Source organism: Ranitomeya variabilis, chromosome 1 (assembly GCF_051348905.1).
Source record: "Ranitomeya variabilis isolate aRanVar5 chromosome 1, aRanVar5.hap1, whole genome shotgun sequence".
NCBI lineage: Eukaryota > Metazoa > Chordata > Amphibia > Anura > Dendrobatidae > Ranitomeya > Ranitomeya variabilis.
The window spans coordinates 1,150,910,161-1,150,936,889 of NC_135232.1; the positions used below are offsets into that span (position 1 = coordinate 1,150,910,161).

The 26,729-nt window shown below is 44.3% G+C and overlaps 1 protein-coding gene across 2 annotated transcripts in view; it reads right to left on the bottom strand.

Moving 5' to 3' along the window:
- Positions 1 to 26,729, bottom strand: part of SIGLEC1 (sialic acid binding Ig like lectin 1) — a 164,220-nt gene that overhangs the window by 71,421 nt on the left and 66,070 nt on the right. For both annotated transcript variants that reach the window (XM_077280359.1, XM_077280360.1), the window contains exons 3-7: positions 25,922 to 26,064; positions 21,844 to 21,905; positions 20,992 to 21,348; positions 17,362 to 17,658; positions 12,225 to 12,488 (exon numbers count right to left, since the gene is read on the bottom strand). In XM_077280359.1, coding sequence (XP_077136474.1) covers positions 12,225 to 12,488; positions 17,362 to 17,658; positions 20,992 to 21,348; positions 21,844 to 21,889 — 964 coding nt within the window. In that variant the 5' untranslated portion in view covers positions 21,890 to 21,905; positions 25,922 to 26,064. The remainder of the gene's footprint in view (positions 1 to 12,224; positions 12,489 to 17,361; positions 17,659 to 20,991; positions 21,349 to 21,843; positions 21,906 to 25,921; positions 26,065 to 26,729) is intronic.

Genomic DNA, 26,729 nt, shown 5'->3' on the forward strand with positions numbered 1-26,729 from the left:
CATAGAAATATGCGTCCAGGGCCTCTCAGGGACCGGCAATGGCAAAAGTAACCCACTAGCACGGGAACAACAAGGCTTGGCCCGCGCACAAGTCCCACAGGACTGCACAAAAGAACGCACATCACGTGACAACGAAGGCCACCAAAAGGACCTACCAACCAAATCTCTGGTACCAAAAATACCAGGATGACCAGCCAACACAGAACAGTGAACCTCAGAAATCACTCTACTAGTCCATCTGTCAGGAACAAACAATTTCCCCACAGGACAGTGGTCAGGTCTATCAGCCTGAAATTCCTGAAGAACCCGCCGTAAATCAGGGGAAATGGCAGAAAGGACCACCCCTTCTTTCAGAATGCCGACCGGTTCAAGGACCTCAAGAGAATCAGGCAAAAAACCCGGAAGATATGAAACCACAAAATCAAAACGGGAAAAAAACAAGGACCATCGAGCCTGTCTAGGACTCAGCCGTTTGGCAGACTCGAGGTAAATCAAATTCTTATGATCGGTCAGGACCCCAATACGATGCTTAGCTCCCTCAAGCCAATGTCGCCACTCCTCAAATGCCCACTTCATAGCCAACAACTCACGATTGCCGACATCATAATTGCGTTCAGCAGGCGAAAACTTGCGGGAGAAGAAGGCACACGGTTTCATCAAAGAACCAACAGAATCCCTCTGAGACAAAACGGCCCCTGCCCCAAACTCAGAAGCATCAACCTCAACCTGAAACGGAAGAGAAACATCTGGTTGGCGCAACACCGGGGCAGAAGTAAATCGGCGTTTAAGCTCCTGAAAGGCAGAGACAGCTGCAGAGGACCAATTCGCCACGTCAGCGCCTTTTTTCGTCAAATCAGTCAAGGGTTTAACCACGCTGGAGAAGTTAGCAATGAAACGGCAATAAAAATTTGCAAAACCCAAAAATTTCTGAAGGCTCTTCACGGATGTAGGTTGAATCCAATCATAAATGGCCTGAACCTTAACCGGATCCATCTTCATAGATGAGAGAGAAAAAATAAAGCCAAAAAAGAAACCTTCTGCACCCCAAAGAGACACTTAGACCCCTTCACAAACAAAGCATTGTCACGAAGGATCTGAAATACCATACTGAACTGTTCCACATGAGACTCCCAATCATCGGAAAAAATCAAAATATCGTCCAAATATACAATCAAGAATTTATCAATATAAGTCCGGAAGATATCATGCATGAAGGATTGAAAAACAGATGGAGCGTTAGTGAGCCCGAATGGCATCACAAGGTATTCAAAATGGCCTTCGGGCGTATTAAATGCAGTTTTCCATTCATCACCCTGCTTAATACAAACAAGATTATATGCCCCCCGAAGGTCAATCTTCGTAAACCAACTAGCCCCCTTAATCCTAGCAAACAAATCAGAAAGCAAAGGTAAAGGGTATTGAAACTTGACCGTGATCTTATTCAAGAGGCGATAATCAATACAAGGTCTCAAGGAACCATCCTTCTTAGCAACAAAAAAAAACCTGCTCCCAACGGTGAAGAAGATGGCCGAATATGCCCTTTCTCCAAAGACTCCTTAACATAACTCCGCATGGCGGTATGTTCAGGCACAGACAGGTTGAAAAGTCGGCCCTTAGGAAACTTACTGCCTGGAATCAAGTCAATCGCACAATCACAGTCCCTGTGCGGTGGAAGGGAACTGGACTTGGGCTCATCGAATACATCCTGAAAATCAGACAAAAACTCTGGAATTTCAGAAGAAGAAGAGGAGATTGACATCAAAGGAACATCATTATTAACCCCCTGACAACCCCAACTAGTCACAGACATAGATTTCCAATCCAACACAGGATTATGTACCTGCAACCACGGGAAACCCAGCACGATAACATCTGACCTCTGAATCCTTGTCGTTCCATTCTAGACAAAATCCTATCACACTGCATTGGCTCAGGACTTTGCTCTAAGGACAACGCCACAGCGCGCACAGTTTGACGCTCCCGCAAGCGCCGATCAATCTGAATGGCCAGAGACATAGAATCACTCAGACCGGAAGGCGTGGGAAACCCCACCATAACATCTTTAACGGATTCAGAAAGACCCTTTCTGAAAATTGCCGCCAAAGCATCATCATTCCATTTAGTCAACACAGACCATTTTCTAAATTTCTGACAATACAATTCTGCCGCCTCTTGACCCTGAGACAGGGCCAACAAGGTTTTCTCCCCTTGATCCACAGAATTCGGTTCATCATATAATAATCCTAAAGCCTGAAAAAAGGAATCTACATTAAGCAAGGCCGGATTCCCAGATTCCAGGGAAAATGCCCAATCCTGAGGATCGCCACGCAGCAGGGAGATGACAATTTTAACCTGCTGAATGGAATCACCGGAGGATCGCGGTCTCAGAGCAAAAAACAGTTTACAATTGTTTTTAAAACCCCCAAATTTGGACCTGTCACCAAAAAACAAATCAGGAGTAGGAATCTTCGGCTCTAAAGCAGGAGTCTGAACAATATAATCAGAAATACCCTGTACCCTAGCAGCAAGCTGGTCTACACGAGAAGCTAATTCCTGAACATCCATGCTGGCACAAGACTCCTCAGCCACCCATAGATAAAGAGGGAAGAAAAGACAAAACAGGCTGCAGAAAAAAAAATGGCTCAACACCTTTCTTTCCTTCTTCTGAGATGCATTTAACTCATTATTGGCCAGTTGTACTGTTATGATCCGGTGACCTTGGAGCCCCATGAAACTTTCTCTGGAGTCGGTGGAACCTATACTGACTGCAAATCCTGAACTAACACCGCAACTAGAAGTAGCCGTGGGGTGTGCCTAACAAGCCCTAGACACCTCGACACAGCCGGAGGACTAAATACCCCTATAGAAGGAAGTAGGAATGCTATCTTGCCTCAGAGCAGACCCTCAAAGGATAGGCAGCCCCCCACGAATAATGACTGTGAGAAGGAGAACATTAGACACACGCAGGTAGAACACAGGATTTAGCAAAAGAGGCCACTCTAGCTAAATAGGAAAGGATAGGACAGATTACTAGGTGGTCAGTATTAAAACCCTTCCAAAAATATCCACAGCAGATAATACAAAAAGTTCCACAATCTAACTAAAGACACGGAATGTATATCTGCAACTCCAGAGAATCCAGCAAGACTGAGAAAATACTGACACAATCTAAGCTGGACAAGAAAACACAAGGAATAGCACTGAATTGTGAAACACACAGCATGTGTGTCACAGGAAAAAAAACCCAGACACTTATCTTTGCTGATTTGGCAGAAAGGCAGGAGGAACCAGGCAGAGATCAAACAACTCCCAACAACAATTGAAAACTGGCAAGGACTAATGAATTCTGCACACCTACATACCCCAGTCAGAACTGCAATCAGCAGATACACCTGACCAGGAATGCAACTCAGGAGCAACTGCATTACCACCTACAACCACCGGAGGGAGCCCAAAAGCAGAATTCACAACAGAGGTCATGTTATATACTATGTGGCTCTTATATACTATTGTGGGGGTATGTTATATGCTATGGGGGAGGCTGTGTTATACTATGGGGGGCTGTATAATATTCTATGGGGGCTACATTATATATTATGGGGTGGCTGCATTATACTCTGGGGTGGCTGCATTATACTCTGGGGTGGCGGCTGCATTTTACTATATGTTGGCTGCATTATACTGTATCGAGGATTATGGGGAATATGTTATGCTATATGAAGAACTATGGGGTGCATTATACTATGGGAAGTGAATTGTACTACATGGATGACTATGGCAGTGCATTATACTATATGGAGCATTATGAATAGTGTATTATGCTATATGGAGGACTATGAGGAGTGTATTATGCTATATGGAGGACTGAGCGGTGTATTTTAATATATGGAGAACTATAGGGAGTGTATTATACTATATGGAGGACTGAGGAGTGTATTATACTATATGGAGGACTGTGGAGCACATTATAATATATGGAGGACTATGGGGTGTATTTTACTAAACAAGTAAAATGCTGCATATTCAGATTGTTTTTGCCGGAACAAAAATCATTGTTCTCAGCAGCACATCGCCGGTGTAAACTGTAGATGTGCTGCTGATAACATGATACTGTATGGTGATCTGTTAGTGATCTATTAGTGAAAGTTCTGTCCCATGATTATTCCTCAGCTTGTGGAAAGAGGCCGGGAAACAAGCGTTGAACAACTTCAGTATCAGTATTGTTGATCAAACTCATTTAGCGGCCTGAACTCAGCGCTTGTAAATACAACCAAAATGTTTTTGTGTGATATGCAATATATCAGCATTTGGGGCCCCATTTTAAACTTTGCCTAGGCGTAGGGCCCCACTTTGCCTAAAACCGTCCCTGCCTACAAGTGTACAAAGATATTATACAGTCACCATGTGACAGTGGGCCTGTGTAACGTCAAATGCCAGGGCTGAATTTTAGTCCCAGTCTGGCCCTGGTTCAGGCACACAGACTAGACGAAAGTATAGCTGACAGGGAATCCTAGTCAGGAGTGAGTATAAATACCCCTCCCAGAACGAAAAGGGGGCCAGCAAAATTAACCCTGAGAGAACAGGACGTTAACCATGTCCTAACCATGCCATATAAGACAGTTCTGGTCAAGGGATTTTTTTAAGTAATGGGGTTATGATGGCATGCTTAAATGAGGAGAGAAATATACCAGAAGAGAGAGAAAGGTTAAATATTTTATTTTAGTTAAGCGAGTGGTGACAACCGGTAAGAGAGACTGCAGGAGATGTGAGGGAATAGGGTCACTGTTGCTGGGTGAAAAGAAACGAGGAACCAGGTAACTTCTTCTTCTGTAACAGGCTCAAAGATGCAAATGAGGGTGACGTGAGGCAGGGTAGAGGCAGGGTAGAGAAGCCAGGCTCTGAGTACATTGTTCAGAAATGTCCTGATGGATGTGGTTGATTTTTTCTAGGAGATGAGTGGCCAGATCCTCACCACTGAGGTTGGTGGTGGGGTCCTGTGCTTTAGGGCTCAGGAGGTAATGTAAGGTTTCAAAAAGTCATTTTAGATTGTTATCTAGGGAAAAGATGATGGTGGTGAAGTAGGATTTAAAGAGGATCTTTCTCTAAATTTTACATGTTGAACCGCACACATTATGTAATAGCGGCTGTAAAGCAGAATTACCGTAATTTTTTTTCTTTATTTTGCCTCTCCATTGTGGAAATATTAGTAATAAAAGTATTTGTCACATAATGCGATGTGAATACTTTTCTGCCCAATGATGACAAAAGTATTCTGGGAGTGATACCTTTATTGGCTAACCAGAAAATAATATGTTTGCAGCTTTCAGAGCACAGTGGCTCCTTCTTCAGGCAGGATTGCAAGATTACAAATGAACAAGGAGCCACTGTGCTCTGAAAGCTGCAAACATATTATTTTCTGGTTAGCCAATAACGGTATCACTCCCAGAATACTTTTGTCATCATTGGGCAGAAAAGTATTCACATCGATTTTTCTGGCTAACACGGTACCACAATACTATTTGTTATTGTACATCACTTAATGCATTAACTTTAGCTACCTCTAAGGCTGCCATCTCACTATCAGTATTTGGTCAGTATTTTACATCAGTATTTGTAAGCCAAAACCAGGAGTGGAACAATTAGAGGAAAAGTATAATAGAAACATCTGCACCACTTCTGTATTTATCACCCACTCCTGGTTTTGGCTTACAAATACTGATGTAAAATACTGACCAAATACTGCTAGTGTGACGGCAGCCTAAGTGTACTTTCACACTGGCGTTTTTTGTCCTCCGTCGGTTTTGGTCAAAAAACGCATCCTGCAAAAGTGCTTGCAGGATGCGTTTTTTTCTCCATAGACTAACATTAGCGACGCATTGCGACGCATTGACACACGTCGCAACCGTCGTGTCGTGTTGTGGCGGACCGTCGGCAGCAAAAAACGTTGCTTGCAACGTTTTTTGCTACGTCGAGAACGTCTTTTCCGACCGCGCATGCGCGGCCGGAACTCCGCCCCCCTCCTCCCCGCACCTCACAATCGGGCAGCGGATGCGTGGAAAAACAGCATCCGCTGCACCCGTTGTGCGGCGCAAACAACGCTAGCATCGGTACGTCGGCCCGGACGCTAGTGTGAATGTAGCCTAAGTGGGTGCTTTCACTGGGGTGTGGATAACAAAGGTTAATTAAGTAGGTGCCAAATACTTTGATTGCTAATATAAAGGCATATATAGAGGCAAAATAAAAAAGGAAAACATTTGATTCCACTGTTTAGTCACTATTACATTCTGTGTCCCGCTCAGCATAAAAAATTTGGTGAAAGGTCCACTTTAATAAAGACAGCAGCATCTTGAATATAAAAAGAGCTCAGAAGCACCTTGTGTAACTGGAAGAGACACACAGAGCTCACATCCAGCCTATATTACTGGAAAGGACACCCGGACCTCACATCCAGCCTATATTACTATGAGAGACACCCAGACCTCACATCCAGCCTATATTACTGGAAAGGACACCCGGACCTCACATCCAGCCTATATCACTATGAGAGACACCCAGACCTCACATCCAGCCTATATTATTGGGAGAGACACAGACCTCACATCCAGCCTACATTACTGGAAAGGACACCCAGACCTCACATCCAGCCTATATTACTGGGAGAGACACACAGACCTCACATCCAGCCTATATTACTATGAGAGACACCCAGACCTCACATCCAGCCTATATTACTATGAGAGACACCCAGACCTCACATCCAGCCTATATTACTGGGAGAGACACCCAGACCTCACATCCAGCCTATATTATTGGGAGAGACACAGACCTCACATCCAGCCTACATTACTGGAAAGGACACCCAGACCTCACATCCAGCCTATATTACTATGAGAGACACCCAGACCTCACATCCAGCCTATATTACTGGGAGAGACACCCAGACCTCACATCCAGCCTATATTATTGGGAGAGACACAGACCTCACATCCAGCCTACATTACTGGAAAGGACACCCAGACCTCACATCCAGCCTATATTACTATGAGAGACACCCAGACCTCACATCCAGCCTATATTACTGGGAGAGACACCCAGACCTCACATCCAGCCTATATTATTGGGAGAGACACAGACCTCACATCCAGCCTACATTACTGGAAAGGACACCCAGACCTCACATCCAGCCTATATTACTATGAGAGACACCCAGACCTCACATCCAGCCTATATTACTGGGAGAGACACCCAGACCTCACATCCAGCCTATATTATTGGGAAAGACACAGACCTCACATCCAGCCTACATTACTGGAAAGGACACCCAGACCTCACATCCAGCCTATATTACTATGAGAGACACCCAGACCTCACATCCAGCCTATATTACTGGGAGAGACACCCAGACCTCACATCCAGCCTATATTATTGGGAGAGACACAGACCTCACATCCAGCCTACATTACTGGAAAGGACACCCAGACCTCACATCCAGCCTATATTACTATGAGAGACACCCAGACCTCACATCCAGCCTATATTACTGGGAGAGACACCCAGACCTCACATCCAGCCTATATTACTGGGAGAGACACCCAGACCTCACATCCAGCCTATATTACTGGGAGAGACACACATACCTCACATCCATCCTATATTACTGGGAGAGACACCCAGACCTCACATCCAGCCTATATTACTGGAAAGGACACACATACCTCACATCCAGCCTATATTACTGGGAGAGACACCCAGACCTCACATCCAGACTATATTACTGGGAGAGACACACAGACCTCACATCCAGCCTATATTACTGGGAGAGACACCCAGACCTCACATCCAGCCTATATTACTGGGAGAGACACACAGACCTCACATCCAGCCTATATTACTGGGAGAGACACACAGACCTCACAACCAGCCTACATTACTGGAAAGGACACCCAGACCTCACATCCAGCCTGTATTACTGGAAAGGACACCCAGACCTCACATCCAGCCTATATTACAGAGAGAGACACCCAGACCTCACATCCAGCCTACATTACTGGAAAAGACACCCAGACCTCACATCCAGCCTATATTACTGGGAGAGATAGAGACCTCACATCCAGCCTATATTACTGAGAGAGACACACAGACCTCACATCCAGCCTATATTACTGAGAGACACTCAGACCTCACATCCAGCCTATATTACTGGGGGAGAAACACAGAGCTCACAGCCATCCCATATTACTGGGAGAAACACACAGACCTCACATCCAGCCTATATTACTGAGAGAGATACAAGTAGCTCACATCCAGCCTATATTACTGGGAGAAACACACATACCTCACATCCAGCCTATATTACTGGGAGAGACACACAGATCTCACATCCTGCTTATATTACTGGGATAGACACACAGACCTCACATCCAGCCTATATTACTGGGAGAGACACACAGACCTCACATCCAGCCTATATTACTGGGAGACACACAGACCTCACTTCCAGCCTATAATACTGGTGGAATGACACATACCTCACATCCAGCCTATATTACTGGGGGAGAAACACAGACCTCACATCCAGCCTATATTACTGGGAGAGACACACAGACCTCACATCCAGCCTATATTACTGGGAGAGACACCCAGACCTCACATCCAGCCTATATTACTGGGAGAGACACACAGACCTCACAACCAGCCTACATTACTGGAAAGGACACCCAGACCTCACATCCAGCCTGTATTACTGGAAAGGACACCCAGACCTCACATCCAGCCTATATTACTGAGAGAGACACCCAGACCTCACATCCAGCCTACATTACTGGAAAAGACACCCAGACCTCACATCCAGCCTATATTACTGGGAGAGATACAGAGACCTCATATCAAGCCTATATTACTGAGAGAGACACACAGCTCACATCCAGCCTACATTACTGGAAAAGATACCCAGACCTCACATCCAGCCTATATTACTGGGACAGACACACAGACCTCACATCCAACCTACATTACTGGAAAAGACACCCAGACCTCACATCCAGCCTATATTACTGGGAGAGATACAGAGACCTCATATCAAGCCTATATTACTGAGAGAGACACACAGCTCACATCCAGCCTACATTACTGGAAAAGACACCCAGACCTCACATCCAGCCTATATTACTGGGAGAGACACCCAGACCTCACATCCAGCCTACATTACTGGAAAAGACACCCAGACCTCACATCCAGCCTATATTACTGGGAGAGATACAGAGACCTCATATCAAGCCTATATTACTGAGAGAGACACACAGCTCACATCCAGCCTACATTACTGGAAAAGATACCCAGACCTCACATCCAGCCTATATTACTGGGACAGACACACAGACCTCACATCCAACCTACATTACTGGAAAAGACACCCAGACCTCACATCCAGCCTATATTACTGGGAGAGATACAGAGACCTCATATCAAGCCTATATTACTGAGAGAGACACACAGCTCACATCCAGCCTACATTACTGGAAAAGACACCCAGACCTCACATCCAGCCTATATTACTGGGAGAGACACCCAGACCTCACATCCAGCCTACATTACTGGAAAAGACACCCAGACCTCACATCCAGCCTATATTACTGGGAGAGATACAGAGACCTCATATCAAGCCTATATTACTGAGAGAGACACACAGCTCACATCCAGCCTACATTACTGGAAAAGATACCCAGACCTCACATCCAGCCTATATTACTGGGACAGACACACAGACCTCACATCCAACCTACATTACTGGAAAAGACACCCAGACCTCACATCCAGCCTATATTACTGGGAGAGATACAGAGACCTCATATCAAGCCTATATTACTGACAGAGACACACAGCTCACATCCAGCCTACATTACTGGAAAAGACACCCAGACCTCACATCCAGCCTATATTACTGGGAGAGACACCCAGACCTCACATCCAGCCTATATTACTGAGAGACACACAGACCTCACATCCAGCCTATATTACTGGGGGAGAAACACAGAGCTCAGATCCATCGTATATTACTGGGAGAAACACACAGACCTCACATCCAGCCTATATTACTGGGAGACACACAGACCTCACATCCAGCCTATATTACTGGGGGAGAAACACAGAGCTCACAGCCATCCTATATTACTGGGAGAAACACACAGACCTCACATCCAGCCTATATTACTAGGAGAGACACGCAGACCTCACATCCAGCCTATATTACTGGGAGAGACACACATACCTCACATCCAGCCTATATTACTGGGAGAGACACACAGATCTCACATCCTGCTTATATTACTGGGATAGACACACAGACCTCACATCCAGCCTATATTACTGGGAGAGACACACAGACCTCACATCCAGCCTATATTACTGGGAGACACACAGACCTCACTTCCAGCCTATATTACTGGTAGAACGACACAGACCTCACATCCAGCCTATATTACTGGGGGAGATACACAGACCTCACATCCAGCCTATATTACTGGGGGAGACACACAGAGCTCACATCCAGTTGGCATTAGTGGAGTACTGCACAGACATAACATCCAGTTCATATACCCTGAAAGACACATAAAATTCACATCCAACCTATGTATCTGGAAAAGACACACAAAGACACAGTTATCAGATCCAGCCTATGTTCCTGTAAGAGACACTGAGCTCATCCAACCCATATTTCTGGGGATCTTAAATTCAGCCTATATTACTGAGAGAACAACACAGAACTTATAGCCAAACAATATTACTTAGAAGGGCAATGCAAGCTCACATCCAGCCTGTATTACTGGAATTGACACTCATATGGAAAACCACATCTGAACCTTTGATCTGACTACAACTTGAACTTCAGGGGTAAATAAATGAACTAATGAAGATTGTGGACTGAGACAGTGCATTTTTATAACCTAAACGAATCCTAATGTTTATTATGTAAAAAGGTATCCACAAATATATGCAAAAAAATGATTACTTTCTTGTTAAAGCTTCCCTTCTCTTAATTTTTCCTCTTTAGTAGTGCAGATCATAGATTGTTACGAATCCTTTTATTCAACCTACATCATACTCAGAGGTTTTCCCATCTCACAAAATGGTGTGGTACCTCTAGTGTATGGTGACAGATTATGCTGGGTTGGACTCTGACCTCAGGCATACCCGCAGATCCAAAAAATGGAGATGTTGCATTGCTTTTTAACTTTTCCCTGTGCAGCGGCGGCACTCCTGAGCACCCGGCTGTGCGTGGAATAGCAGCTGCTCTGATACACCAGCACTGAATCACCTTCATTTTCAAGATCTGAGGATCCTAGCAAAACTCCGTCACTTACTAATATGCTAAATCCCCTAAAATAGCTCTGTTGATTGTGTGATATCGGATGAAGACCCCGTGACACAAGTGAATAGAAGAAACTTTGCAATATATCTTATCAGAGAAATCTTCTTTCCTTCACATTTATGAGCCACTTCCCCCTGACCTGGTCTCCTGAATATATCCTGCACTCTGAAAAAACAGCTCAGCTCTGTCCTGCTCAACACAAGATGGCAAAATGGTGTGTCAGGGATGGGAGGAGTGAGGAGCAGAGTGAGAAAACAGGCAGAGGGAGACACAGGAAGAAGATGCTGAGCTTTTTACTAAGTCTTTACCAAACCCAGGAGCTGTATTCACATCTACACCGCTCAGTACAGCTGTGTAATTTCCTCCAACCTCTGCTTGTTGTGTGACAAAAAAGGCATTATAAGCAGGAATCCATTCTTGAGTGTTGTGCTGTGCATGGGAGACATCATAGCAGCCAGTCTCTTCTCATTAGCTCAGAGACAATTGCGAATTATGAGGCTGCACAGGAGAAAACTTCTCAAAATTCAGGATGCAATCACCATTGGTTCGGCTTATAATAATCCCACCAACCCAGAGAATAAAAGGGTGAATGCAACCTGTGTGAAAAGAGCAGTTGCCGCAATGAAAACTTAATCTCCGAACACTAACAAATACTCGGAGGTCACCCGAGCAACGAGTACACTCGCTCATCACTAGTGACCACCACTCCTACAGACCAGAAGTGGTCACACATGCTCAGTACTGGGACTTTGGGGCCCTTAGACCTATAGTGATCAATTCATCACCCATCCTGGTGAGAATTGGTGATATGTTGCTTATAGGACGATCACGTTGGTATTGGGGGGACAATACTCACAGAACACAGCTAGTTGACCTGCATTTGATGACGCACGGCCCATAGAATTCTGCACTTCACATCGATATTCCCCGTGGTCACTCCTGGCTAGGCTGTGGAATGTAATCATCCTGTCTTCGGAAACTCGTTGTCCGTCCTTGTACCAGGTGTAAGTGGCAATTGCGGGGTTGCTGCTATTAACCTGACAAGACAGGGTCACAGAATCCCCCTGTTTGAGATTTCGGTCTGAAGGTTGTAAGATCATTTTCACTCCTTTGGGGGAATCTGTAGGCGAATTAATAACAAAAAAAACATGAGTGCAGAAAACGGTCATTACATTTATATATCGAGTACAATTAACCCCTTCCTGGTTTTCTATTTTTGCACTTTAGCTTTTTCCTCCCTGTCTTCCAAGAGCCATCATGTGATGTACTGGAAAGTGGGAAAACATTTTTTTTTCCATTGTTTTTGCAGCGTTCAATATATGATGAAAATCTCTTGGCAATGTGATTCTCTGGGTGATTATGATTATGGTGATACCACACATGCTTGGTTTTTGTTTTATTTAAGTGGTGAAAAAAAAAATCACAAATTTGTAAAAAAAAAACCAAACATTTTGTTTGTGTCTATTTTTCGAGACCCATAAAATTTTGAATTTTTAGAGTTTTTTTTTGCAGCGCCGTGGTGACCGAAAAAATGCAATCCTGGCATTTTGGAATACACAGTAAGGCCAGTTTCACACGTCAGTGCCTCCGGTACATGTAGTGACAGTTTTCTCACGTACCGGAGACACTGACACAAGTATGCACATTCAAATAAATGGGTCTATGCAGATGTCAGCATGTTTTCACGGACCGTGTGTCCTTGTGCAAAGCACGCAGACATGTCCGTTTTTATCTGGACCCACGGCCCATCAAACGGCCCGCACACATGCACACAGAGGACAGTATACACTGTCCTCTGTGTACATGGACTGCCGCTAGGAAGCAGCGCTACTGTAAGCTGCTGTTCCCCTGCGTGTGGTGCTGAACGCGGCTGTTATCCCTTCTCCCCTGCTCAGTCAGCGATCAGGGGAGAATGAATGAAAGAAAACAAAACAAACATGTGGGGTCCCCCCTATATTTTAAAACCAACACAGCAAAACTCTCAGGTGCGGGCTGCTGTTCTCAGGCTGGTAAGGGGCTATGGATATGGCCCCCCCAGCCTAATAACAGCAGCTCGCATCTGCCCAGAAAAGGCGCATCTATTAGACGCTCCAATTCTGGAGCTTTGCCCAGTTCTTCCCACTTGCCCTGAAGCGGTGGCAAGTGGGGTAATGAGGGGTTAATGTCATCTTCCTATTGTAAGGTGACATTAATAAGACACCTATCCATTACTAATCATATAGTAGTTAAAGGGTTAATCAAACACAGCACACAGTAAGAAAAAGTCTTTTAATTCAATAAAACAATATACACAGTTTATCCATCTTTATTAGTCTGCCATTTCAAGTGAAGCCCTCGATCTCCTGGAAAAAAATTCAAAATAACAAACCAAAAATATACCATACCTGTCCGGCGTACAGTCAGTCCCACGCAGTAATCCATATCTGGGGGCATTTACAGTTTACAACCGGGAGCGATGCTAATGCGGCCGCTCCTGGCTGTAAACTACTGGGGAATGAATGAAATGCAGGGAGCGGAGCTTCGGTGACTAGCGGTGACGTCACTGAAGCTGCGCTCCCTGCCGGCATGAACTCAAATGAACTCTTCAGCGTGGGAAAATAAGCTGGCATTTTCCAACGCTGAAGAGTTCATCTTAATTCATGCTGTGAGGGAGCGCAGACTCAGTGACGTCACCGCTAGTCACTGAAGCTCTGCTCCCTGCATTTCATTCATTCCCCAGTAGTTTACAGCAAGGCCCCCTTATAGAGTATACAGCAGCCCCCCTCAGAGTATACTGAAGCCCCCTCATAAAGTATAATGTAGGCCCCTCATAGAGTATAATAAAACCCTCCTTGGAATATAATGCAGCCCCTCTCAGAGTATAATGCTGTCCCCCTCAAAGTAAAATGCAGCCCATCTCAGAGTATAATGCAGTCCCCCTCAAAGTATAATGCAGCCCATCTCAGAGTATAATGCAGTCCCCCTGAGTATAATGCAGCCCCTTCAGATTATAATGCAGCCCCCTCAGAGTATAATGTAGACCCACACACACTGCATAATGCAGCTCCCCAGAGTATAATGCAGCTCACCCAGAGTATAATGAAGCCCCCTCAGAGTATAATGCACCACACCCACAGTGTAATTCAGCCCTCCCCCACACAGAATAGTTCAGCCCCCTACAAGCACACAGACAGTATAGTGCAGCTCCCCCACACACATAGTATAATTCAGCCCCACCATTCACAGTATAGTGCAGCCCCCACACACAGCATTTTGCAGCCCACCCACATACACAGTATAGTGCAGTCCCTCACACACAGTATAATGTAGCCTCCCCACATACACAGTATAGTGCATTCCCCCACACAGTATAATGAAGCCCCCCACACAAACAGTATAGTGCAGTCCCCCCACACACAGTATATTGCAGCCCCCCACATACACAGTAGGGTGCAATCCCCACATACACAGTATAATTCAGCCCCCTCCCACACAGTATAAAGCAGCCCCCCGCACAGTATACTGCACTTACCCACACAGTATAGTACACTTTCCACACACACAGTATAGTGCAGTTCCCCCCACACACAGTAAAGTGCAGCAGCCACACACACACACTATGATGCCGATAAGTTGAAGGTGGGGGGTGGCGCCGGGCCCCTCTTACTGACGGGCTCCATAGCGGTCGCTAGGGGCCCTTGGAGGAGCGGGGGCCCTAGGCAGCTGCCTGGTCTGCCTGCCTCTAACACTGGCCCTGTCGATACTGCATGATACCAGCTACTGAACTGAGACTGAGGTAAGTAAAGTTGGACTGGTGAAGGAGTACCGAGTGTCGTTTGGTTTATGTGTGGCTGTTCCTGGATCTGAAAGCAAGGAGAAAGCGGAGTCCTGCAGCTGAACAGTGAGTATACTACAGCCCATACAAAGCACATGGGAATCAGGACACAGTTTATTTGTAGGGTGCCAGGGATTGGGAACATAACAGCCCCTCGCCCATGACTACCACCTTACATACTTTACACCGGCAGCATCTGCTACCTTACAGCCACTTTGACCCCAATAATAACTGATTGGCAGGGAGCCAGGTGTCACACCCAGGGTTGGACTGGCCCACAGGAGAGCAGGAGAATTCTCTGGTGGGCCACCATTCTCGTTTATGAGCTGTAGTTGGCACTATATAGCTGGATCACTATGTACAGACAGAGGCGGCATCTTTTCATCTAACAATCTGCCCAGATCATTGTTATATAAATGTAATGATTGAGAATATTGTCACATTTGCATGTAGCCGAAATGTGGGGCCCTGGAGTTGGTTACTGGTGGGCCCTTGGCATCGCAGTCCAACCCCTTTCAGTTTAGCATCTTAGCATTTTTCACATTTTCAGGGTCCCATTCACATTCTGTGCTGACACAGACTAATAATTTAAGTATAAAATTCCGCACTCAACTTTAATTTTCTGGAGAAGAAGCTTCATCGGGTCTTCCCATAGAATATGAAGGCCAATATTATTCCAGAAGACATAATAAATAAGACATGACACAGTATATACTGCAAAGGGAGGATCCAATTTTAAAAATACTGTTAGAAACAGCTGCAAATGTTGTAAAGTAAATGAAAAGTGTATCATTGGCTTCTCTGACCCAGGAGATCCAGCGCTGATGCTCCGGTGGTCCCTCTAGTCCTGGTTACAGAGTTGCATATATCAAAAGTTTATTTGACTTGAGTCAGTGGACAAATGCTTGGCGAATTTAATGCTTGGCGAATTTAACGTTTCGGCCAGCCCGTGGCCTTGCTCACAAAATCGCTAAATGGAAATCTGTTGTTTAAAGTAAGGATACCGTATGGCTGATGAGTCAGATAGGAGGACCCAAATGTGTAACCAAACTGATATGGTATAAACGCTTGCCCGTGCACTGCAGTTGTAATTCCAGCCGGAGGGTAAACAATTGCTGTCGTATATATACACTCAGGAGTACAGATCAGGCTGTATAGATCATGTGCCTTCTGGACTATCCCAGGAAAAGCCGGGGAAGATAGTGCTGTCTCACATACGGAATCAGGGGCACAGGTTAGGTGGTGTAATCCCTGTATGGTTTGGTATGTCCCAGATGAAGTCAAGGGTAATGTCAATCTGTTCTCCTTGTTCCTGTATGCAGAGCAAGCATTGGGTAGGCCTTGACACAGGTCTGTGTCGGCACCCTCCACTTGGCCACCAAGATAGTCCAGAAGGCACATGATCTATACAGCCTGATCTGTACTCCTGAGTGTATATATACGACAGCAATTGTTTACCCTCCGGCTGGAATTACAACTGTAGTGCACGGGCAAGCGTTTATACCATATCAGTTTGGTTACACATTTGGGTCCTCCTATCTGACTCATCAGCCATACGGTATCCTTACTTTAAACAACAGATTTCCATTGGGCGATTTTGTGAGCAAGGCCACGGGCTGGCCAAAACGTTAAATTCGCCAAGCATTAAATTCGCCAAGCATTTGTCTACTGACTCAAGTCAAATAAACTTTTGATATATGCAACTTGAAATTATACGAGTGCAGTGATTACTTTGACTCCATGACTTGTGGGATTTAGTGTCCCGTTCACTGGCACCGTGAACTATATTGATTGAGTGCTAGCTTTCCAGATTCTCTACTAGTCCTGGTTACAAGCGTCCGTAAGTGCAATCAGTGGCCTCAGCGATCATGTGCTGTAACGGCAATATGGCGGCTTTCATAACTTGGTGGTGGTGCCAGGAGCCCGATATATGACTGCTGGAGCCACTGCTCACGTGATGGCAGCTTGTAAGCAAAAACTGGGAAGACGCCAGATGGTCAGCTCTGGATAACTAAAGGAAAAATAAAAAATGTGAACTTGGATAACAAATTCTTCTAATTAATGGACTTCACAAACAGTAAGGTAATTTAATCCTAAAAATAATCCTGAATGTGTCTAGAAACCCTCGGTTCATATTTCGAAGTCCTCCGGGACGGACAGAACTCGACGTTCCACTTACGTGCCACATTGAGAATAATTTCTTTGCTTCTTTTTTTCTGTCCAAAAGAAACCTCACAGCTAATTTTTTTCTGGTTGTCCATCCAGGAGAAGCTTGTCGTCAGGTTCTTGGTATAAAGAACAGTTTTTGTGTCCATTTGTACTAAGTAGGAAATGTACGATCTCTCTGAAGAGTGGCCCTTCCATTCTAATGACACTGAACCATCTGGACAGAAGTATGGTGTGGAGCACTGAAATGTTACCGAAGAGCCTTCACTGATGTTTGCTGGAACCACAACCTCAGGAGCAAGCAGATCATCTGTGGAAAGATCACACATCATGGACAGTAGGTTAAAATGAAGGCGACGTATTCAAGGACTCAGTGTGATAAGATTCTCAGACTGGGAGTCCATCATAGACCTTCTCATCAGGAAAGGTCTGACTCATCCATTAACTTAAAGGAGTTGTATAGTGAAAATAAGTTATCTGCAGGGTAGGTGACAACTTACTGTATAGATTGGTGAGGGTCCAACCACTGGGACCTGCAGCGATCAACAGAACAGAATTTTTATTCTCCAATAAAATAGATTGACAGTGCGTATTATACCCGTCCACTGCTCCATTCATTATTTCCAGCAGGCCCATAAAGAATGAATGTAGTGGTGGTCTCGTCGAGCATATGCCCTCCCACTCCAATCTAAATAGGGATAATGGCAATAGAAGTTCCCTGTTCTACGGATCGGTGACGGTCCCCAACTAATCTTTATTTCACTTATACTCTGGACAGATGATAACTTTCCCCATTCAACATCCCTTTAAGAAAAACTGCAATGCAAGTTGTCAAAAGCATAACATAAAGAAGCATTCCTCCTCCTCCTTCTTCTTCTCCTCCTCCTCCTTCTCCTCTTCCTCCTCCTTATCTTCCTTCCCCTCCTCCTCCTTCTCTTTCTCTTCCTCCACCTTCTCCTTTTGCTCCTCCTAGTCCTCCTCCTTCTTCTCATCCTCTTTCTCCTCTTCCTCCTCCTTCTCCTTCCCCTCCTCCCCCTCCTTCTTCTCTTGCTCCTCCTAGTATTCCTTCTCCTCCTCCGCCTCCTGCTCCTTCTACTCCTCTTCTTCTTTTTCCTCCTCCTCTTCATCCTCCTCCTCCCATCAAAATTTGTATTGTCTATTGCCCTCTTCACATTCTACAGGACTGTGTCCTTACAATTGCTCATATTGCTGTCTACCCTGATAATTCTTCTGTTAGGAAGCCATTTGGCGAAATGCGTGTAAGAGGGAATCGTGGAAACTATCTGTTTCCACTCTACATGCATCTGACATGATTGTGTTAGTATTATACTTAGTCTTTAGCCTAATTGAAGTATTTTCTCTTTATTGCACCTCCAGCTGCACGGTATTCATTGAACACTCCATTCAGCATTGTTTGCACTTTATAGCCTTCATTAACCATTACTCTACTCTACTCTTCCATGTATACGATGTACTGGTTGTCTTGTGTGAAGCGCCCCCAGACGCAGGGCTGCGGGGTACTCGGTACCGGGCCTCTCTGTCTCGGTCCTGGGGTTGTCACGGTGGCCTGACCCGGTCCGTGACCCTGCTAAGGGGCGTCCAATTAAAGGTGGTGGTGCGTGGTGCGACGAAATAACGAGGACACAGGGTTGCAGTCTCTTTACCTCTTTACTGAAGGCTTCAGGATCCTCAATCCAGAGCACTGCTAACAGGGCTGGCTGAGACCGGCCGGACCGAAGGCACATCCAGAGTTCCCTTTGCAGGTGGAAATCTGTGCCTACCTTCTAGCGCCTGTGTGATGTAGTACCTCCCTGCTGAGCACCCCGGGATAGTCCTCACAACTGTTGTGTCTGTTCTGATGTTCTTTCTCACAACTTATATCTGTTCTGATGTTCTTCTCCGTCCCCCAGATGATATGGCTAGGACGCACCCGTATGACGGGTAGGCCTGGAGTTCTTCCGGGACCCTAGTGACACCCCTCTCCCACAGTTGCCCCCTATGTCTGCTTAGGTGATTAAGGTGAGGCAGCCAACCTATAATTAACTGTCCTGCCGTTGGTTTGAAGTAATGCTTGGAGCCCAGTACTTCCTCGGCGTTCCGGCCACCGGCTACGCGCCTCAGTAGGATGTTGCCGATCTCGGGGCACGACTCCTACTGGTGTTATCTCCTTTTTGCTGTGATCTCGTTTCTCACTTCTCCACAATAAACCTCGGTTCTTATCCTTTCTTAAGACACCGCCGCAATGTAGTGCAGGCGCGGTTCCGTAACGATCTCTTCTGTTTGCTAGGCCACTGTCAGGATCCCACCCCTGACAGGGACCCCCCTGAATCTTCCCAAGCAACCTCTTCTCTCACTAGGTGTTGCCTGGGCAAAACCCAGTCAGCTTCTCTCTTAACTTCCTATCCAGCCCCCAGTTTTACCCAAGTGTGAGGAGTGGCCTAATACATAGAACCCTTTGCTCCCCCTGGTGGCCAGACTATAAGTGTATTGGTGTCTGTGATACCTGGTCTGGTGAACTCCTTTAGTGCAATCAGATGTACCAATACCCCCCTTAGTGGCAGAGCGACGTTACTGCAAAGACCAGGTCTCTGGGGCGCTGCATGTGTATATATATTTAGATGCTATTGAAACTCTAGAGCTTATTTGGGGATATCCCCTTTATTAGCATGCTATTTCTCCCACAACCACCAGGTGGAGCCCTAGCATCTGGGGTATGTGCCTTTCTAGTAACCCTGGTACTTAGCCATTATTTTGAATAGGAATTTATAGCTACTTTTTTCTGCTCTGTGTCTTTTCCTTGAATACAGAACACATTAATATGATCCATCAGTTGCACAGCATTCATTGAACCCTCCATTTAGTGCTAATTAGCACTTTACACCCTTCATTATTTTACTGACCTTGTCTTCCATGAATACAGTGCGCTGGTTGTTGTGCATATATCTATAGGTTATATTGATCCACTAGGGCTCATTTTAATAGCATGCTTATACAGGTGCTTGGTTATTTAACCTCTATGAATCCATTCTTTTGTATTTTCTATTTTTTGCCCTGTGTCTCATCATGGAATACTAAACACATTGATATTAATTCTTGTGACGTATTGTATCTATTGAAATATATTTGATTGATTACCACTTCTGTCTCTGTAAAATATCCCCCTCTAGTTTTTATCTGTATGTTTTATCCTGTGACACTTAATAAAGATATCTTTTTTAATTGATTATTTGGGTGGGTTATTTGCTGTTGGTATTTGGTCTATCCCACATAGTGGTATTGCCGCACATTTTCCTGTACTATCCGTGAAGCTTGTGTCTGCAGGTGTCCTATGAGGCTTTCGGGCTTAGGTCAGGAGACCTGCGGGCCATCTGTGCTTTGTGGTCTGTGCTTGGACCAAGCTTCACGGACGTCTTCTTCAGAAGCCCTGGAGTAATTCCACATGAAAATATTTGGGTATAGTCACTCCAATTTTTCTTTCCATAGACTTTGAAATGGAACCGCCATAAAATCTAAGCCCAACAAGTCTCCGTTAAAGTTACCTCATGGAGTTTTCGAGATTATGTACTGTATTATAATGTATTTTTGCACTGTGTTCACTCCAAGGTCTCTCGAGATCAGTCACGATTGCATTCTGGAGACTCACCTGTAACTTCCAGATCGACGCCAATCTTGTCCATCCATTTATTGCCATTAATAACCTCAAATCGGAAAATATATTTCCCGGAGTCCGATGTCTGAAGGTTTTTGATTAGGGTGGTACAGTTTTTTGGCACCGGCTCGCCCAAAAATTCTAATCGGTTGCGAAAGGCCTCATCTGCTTGGTCGGTGGAATGGTACACTAGCTTTCGGGCACCGTCATAGTCTTTGTACCAGATTTTGACAATGCCATCCACGGCCTGAAGATCACTGGGGTAGTCATACGAACACGGCATTACGGCACAGGATCCGGCAACGCTCTTCACCGTATTGGGGTAAAATACGTTCCAGTCGCAGTCGACGCCTAGAAAGATAAATATTAATTTATGTCAGTTAGCTTGTGTAGGTTTAATCTAAATTAAAAAAAAACTAAAAAAGGAAAAAAAATAACAATAAATCACTAGTGTGCAGTGACTGCGGAGCAGCTGCAGGGTCCATTGGACCGGTCGCATCACTGTGGTTGTATTGTTTAATCCTCATCCTGAGGGAACTGAGAGATCATCACTATACACGGCGGGCCATTTATATGGATGCAACTAAATATAATGGGAATGGTAGGTGATATCAACTTCCTGTTTGTGGCACATTAGTATATGGGAGGGGGAAAACTTTACAAGATGGCTGGTTACTGTGGCGGCCATTTTGAAGTCAGCCATTTTGGATCCAACTTTATTTTTTTCAATGGGAAGAGGGTCATGTGACACATCTAACTTATTGAGAATTTCACAAGAAAAACAATGGTGTGCTTCGTTTCTGAGTGCTGAGTTGTCAGAAAACTTTCACTTTATTAATGATATACCTTTCGCACTTAAAAAGATCAGAAAATACAACTTCAGCGGCAACATTTTCCCGCTTTAGAGCCTGTAACAAAAAAGACATAAAAATGAATAAACTACGTTTTTGAATATAATATTTCCTTAACTTTTGATAAAACACAATTAACAGCATCATTAAATGGGTTCCTTTTACTGTTGTGTCAATAAACTCTCCTCTAGATTGCAGAAAGCGTTTTGCTTAGTACCGCCCCTGAGGTACCTTAAGAGTCGATGTCCAACCCTTACAGAGCAGTCACACATCTGTGTGTTCAGGTCTAAGTACTACGGCATGGACTTGGCAGCCTCACATATTCTTAGGAGGCTGTTGACTTCAGGTAGGTAGACCAGTGGCCGGTCCGTGAATCGCAGACCGTGACGCACAGTTGTGTGAATGTAGGCTTACACAAATCTTGCAACATGACTAAGGCTACAAGCTATATTGAAGTCTCCAACAAAATGAAGAAACACTAATCAGCTAATTAGCTAATAACTGTAGTCATGTTGTAAGAGTTGGTGAAGAGCAGGGTCGCCTTCACTAGAGAGATACCGCCCATGAGGATCAGACCTCAACAGAACGTACACAAGATTTCTGAAAGGCTTGGGATGATGTAAACTTATTTTGGGAATGTGAATCGGTGGGATTATGGTGCCACAAACCTGTCTTTGGAATGGCAATTTGCATATGGTTTGACATCGTAACATTTTCTTTAAAAAATTGTTCACTGCTTAAGCTGATAATGCTATGGAAAGTGCTGGAGCAGAAGAGAATGGTAGTGGTGGTGTTTTTTTCTGAGAGGTTAAATATGCCAATATCCTCTGCAGAGAGGAAAAGAACGTGATCTCTTGTGCCATCTATTGGATTTAGCAATCCTAAAACTCAATATCAACCCTTTAATGAGCTTTGCCACATGACTTAGGTCAAGAAGCCAAACCACACACTGCATTTGCAGACACACATTTTGGGGTGCTTGCCCCTCAGCAGTGCAAAGCAGCAGGTCTGACTGGGCTACAATAGACTTTGACTGTGGGTTTAAAAGGGAATGTTTCTCCTTGTGAAGCATACTAAGCCAGTGAAAGGAGACTCATAGGCCATGCAATGCTCTTCCGTTAATTTAAATATGCAAAGCTAATGCTCATTGAAGGGTCGATATTAACATTTAGGATTTTAGAGTTCGAGTTCTTCCTCTCTTAAGAAATTATTTACATATTTTAATTCCCAAAGGAGCATTGTATGGCCTATAAGTCTCCTTACGCTGGCTTGGCACTATCCACAAAAAGAAACGTTGCCATTCAGAAGATGTAAAAAAAAAAACACTGACAGGTTTCCTTTAAGATTGTTTTTGTTTAGTGAAAAAAACTATATAAGAAATGTGGAAAAAGTTCCTTAATTGCTATTAAATCGTAGAGATAATTTATATCTTGCTTACTTCTTTGCCGAGTTATTATCTCTTGAATTTTAGACCAATTTTAAGGCTGAATCAATATTCCCAACTGTAAATCCTGCTGAAATGTTTCTACATCTAAGGCCGGGGTCACACTAGACCGTAATACGGACGAGTGCTATGCGATAAAAAATCGCATAGCACTCGGCCCAATGTTAATCTATGGTGCAGCTCCCATCATCCGATATTTTCTCCACCGTATTTCGGATCCGAGGGAACTCGCAGCAGGCTGCGATTGTCAGCGTATCTCGGCCGAGACTCGCCAATGCAAGTCTATGGGTGCGAGAAAAAATCGGATTACACACGGACCATGCGTGTGCATTGCGAGAAATACGCAGCGGTGTTCTATAGAAAAGCCGGTAATTCAATTGCCGGCTTTGCATTTCTCCTTCACAAACCCAACAGGATATGAGACATGGTTTACATACAGTAAACCATCTCATATCCCCATTTTTTTTGCATATTCCACACTACTAATGTTAGTAGTGTGTATGTGCAAAATTTCAGCGCTGTAGCTGCTGAAATAAAGGGTTAAATGGCGGAAAAAATTGGCGTGGGCTCCCGCGCAATTTTCTCCGCCAGAATGGTAAAGCCAGTGACTGAGGACAGATATTAATAGCCAGGAGAGGGTCCATGGTTATTGGCCCCCCCGTGGCTAAAAACATCTGCCCCCAGCCACCCCAGAAAAGGCACATCTGGAAGATGCGCCTATTCTGGCACTTGGCCACTCTCTTCCCACTCCCTGTAGCGGTGGGATATGGGGTAATGAAGGGTTAATGCCACCTTGCTATTGTAAGGTGACATTAAGCCAGATTAATAATGGAGAGGCGTCAATTATGACACCTATCCATTATTAATCCAATTGTTTGAAAGGGTTAAAAAAACACACACACATGATTAAAAAGTATTTTAATGAAATAAACACAGCGGTTGTTTTAATATTTTATTGCTCTCTCATTCCATTTTCAGACCCTCGCTTGGCAAAACAATAAACACACAAGATACATACCTTCTGATGTCAGATCAGGTCCCACGAAGTAATCCATCTGAAGGGGTTAACTAATATTACAGGCAGAGCTGCGATAAACCACTCGCTCGTGCCTGTAATCCCCGGGTGCTGAAAGGAAAGCTGGATCTGTACTTACATTGAGTCGCGGTGATGCGCCCTCTGGTGGATGTTCTCATGAACTGCAGCCTGGGAACTTTTTCCCACGCTCCAGGTCATATGAGGACATCCACCAGGGGGCGCATCACCGCGACTGAAGGTAACTATAGGTCATTGACCTACATTTCCTTCAGTCGCGGTGATGCGCCCCCTGGTGGATGTCCTCATATGACCTGGAGCGTGGGAAAAAGTTCCCAGGCTGCAGTTCATGAGAACATCCAGCAGAGGGCGCATCACCGCGACTGAATGTAAGTACAGATCCAGCTTTCCTTTCAGCACCCGGGGGATTACAGGCACGAGCGAGTGGTTTTTCGCAGCTCTGCCTGTAATATCAGTTAACCCCTTCAGATGGATTACTTCGTGGGACGTGACAGTTCATCAGAGAGGGTATGTATCTTGTGTGTTTATTGTTTTGCCAAGCGAGGGCCTGAAAATGGAATGAGAGAGCAATAAAATATTAAAACAACCGCTGTGTTTATTTCATTAAAATACTTTTTAATCATGTGTGTGTGTGTTTTTTAACCCTTTCAAACAATTGGATTAATAATGGATAGGTGTCATAATTGACGCCTCTCCATTATTAATCTGGCTTAATGTCACCTTACAATAGCAAGGTGGCATTAACCCTTCATTACCCCATAGCCCACCGCTACAGGGAGTGGGAAGAGAGTGGCCAAGTGCCAGAATAGGCGCATCTTCCAGATGTGCCTTTTCTGGGGTGGCTGGGGGCAGATGTTTTTAGCCACGGGGGGGCCAATAACCATGGACCCTCTCCTGGCTATTAATATCTGTCCTCAGTCACTGGCTTTACCACTCTGGCGGAGAAAATTGCGCGGGAGCCCACGCCAATTTTTTCCGCCATTTAACCCTTTATTTTAGCAGCTACAGCGGCCAAATTTTGCACATACACACTACTAACATTAGTAGTGTGGAATATGCAAAAAAAAGGGGGATATGAGATGGTTTACTGTATGTAAACCATGTCTCATATCATGTCGGGTTTGTGAAGGAGAAATGCAAAGCCGGCAATTGAATTACCGGCTTTTCACAGATATCGCGCTGAATGAAATATAAATACAGAATATATATATGTGTGTCTCAATGACATATATATATATATATATATATATATATATATATATATATATATATATATATATATACACTGTATATATGTTTTCCCGAACATTTGAGCACATAAATCCATTAGATGTCGGTTTTTCAAGCTTGCGAGAAAATCTCGGCATACGGATGCCATACGGATGTCACACGGATCACTGTTTTTGAAACATTTGGGCGATTCTCAGCCGTGAATAACGGACCGTTTTTTTATACGTTAAGTGTGTCCCCGGCCTAAAGGTGATTCTGTCTTTTTTTTTTCATCTGAATTTGTTTATATTTTATCATCCAGTCTAAAAAGCAAAAAAAATATTAGAGAGTAAATATCTGCATTACCTTTAGGTATAGCCAAGTTTCTCTCATCCGGCCCGATATCTTGTGATGGATATTCGAGGCTTTTATATATTCTCTCATTTTATATGTTCCTCTTTTTGAAGTTCTTGTCAGCAATTTTATTTTAGATTTTTTTTCTCTTGCTCCTAAATGAGGAAGAAAGTGATCTCGTTGAAAGAGGCCAAAAAAAAGTCCTCATCGTTTTACTGATTATTTTATTCCACAGCCAGTTGACATTTTATTTAATTGCTTAAATAAAAACAATATAGTGATTATCTGCCATCAGACCAGCCAGACTTCACCAGCTGGAAGAGTTGACAATAAAGGTCTAGGTTTGGTCTCTGGAGAAGCTTTGAAGAGTTCTCAAAGGCTCAAAGAGGAGTTTACGGTAGCTAGTAATAACAGGTTTTAGCACTTTCTTCAACTTCAGTGCTGCTAAGACTCAAATTACAGCAATTTTAGATACAGGAGCCTCGGTTTTTAAGGCTGAAAGTAGACATACAGTGGGAAAAATAAGTATTTGATACTATGCCGATTTTGAAAGTTTTCCCACCTACCAAGAATAGTAGGGTCAGTAATTTTTATCGTAAGTACCCTTCACCTGTGAAGGACAGAATCTATAAATACAATCCAGAAAATCACATTATGTGATTTTTACATAATTAATGTGCATTTTATTGCATGAAATAAGTATTTGATCACCAACCAGCAAGAATTCTGGCTCTCACAGACCGGTAAGTGTTTCTTTAAGACTCCCTCCTATTCTGCTCTCATTACTTGTATTAATAGTGCCTGTTTGAACTCCTTACCT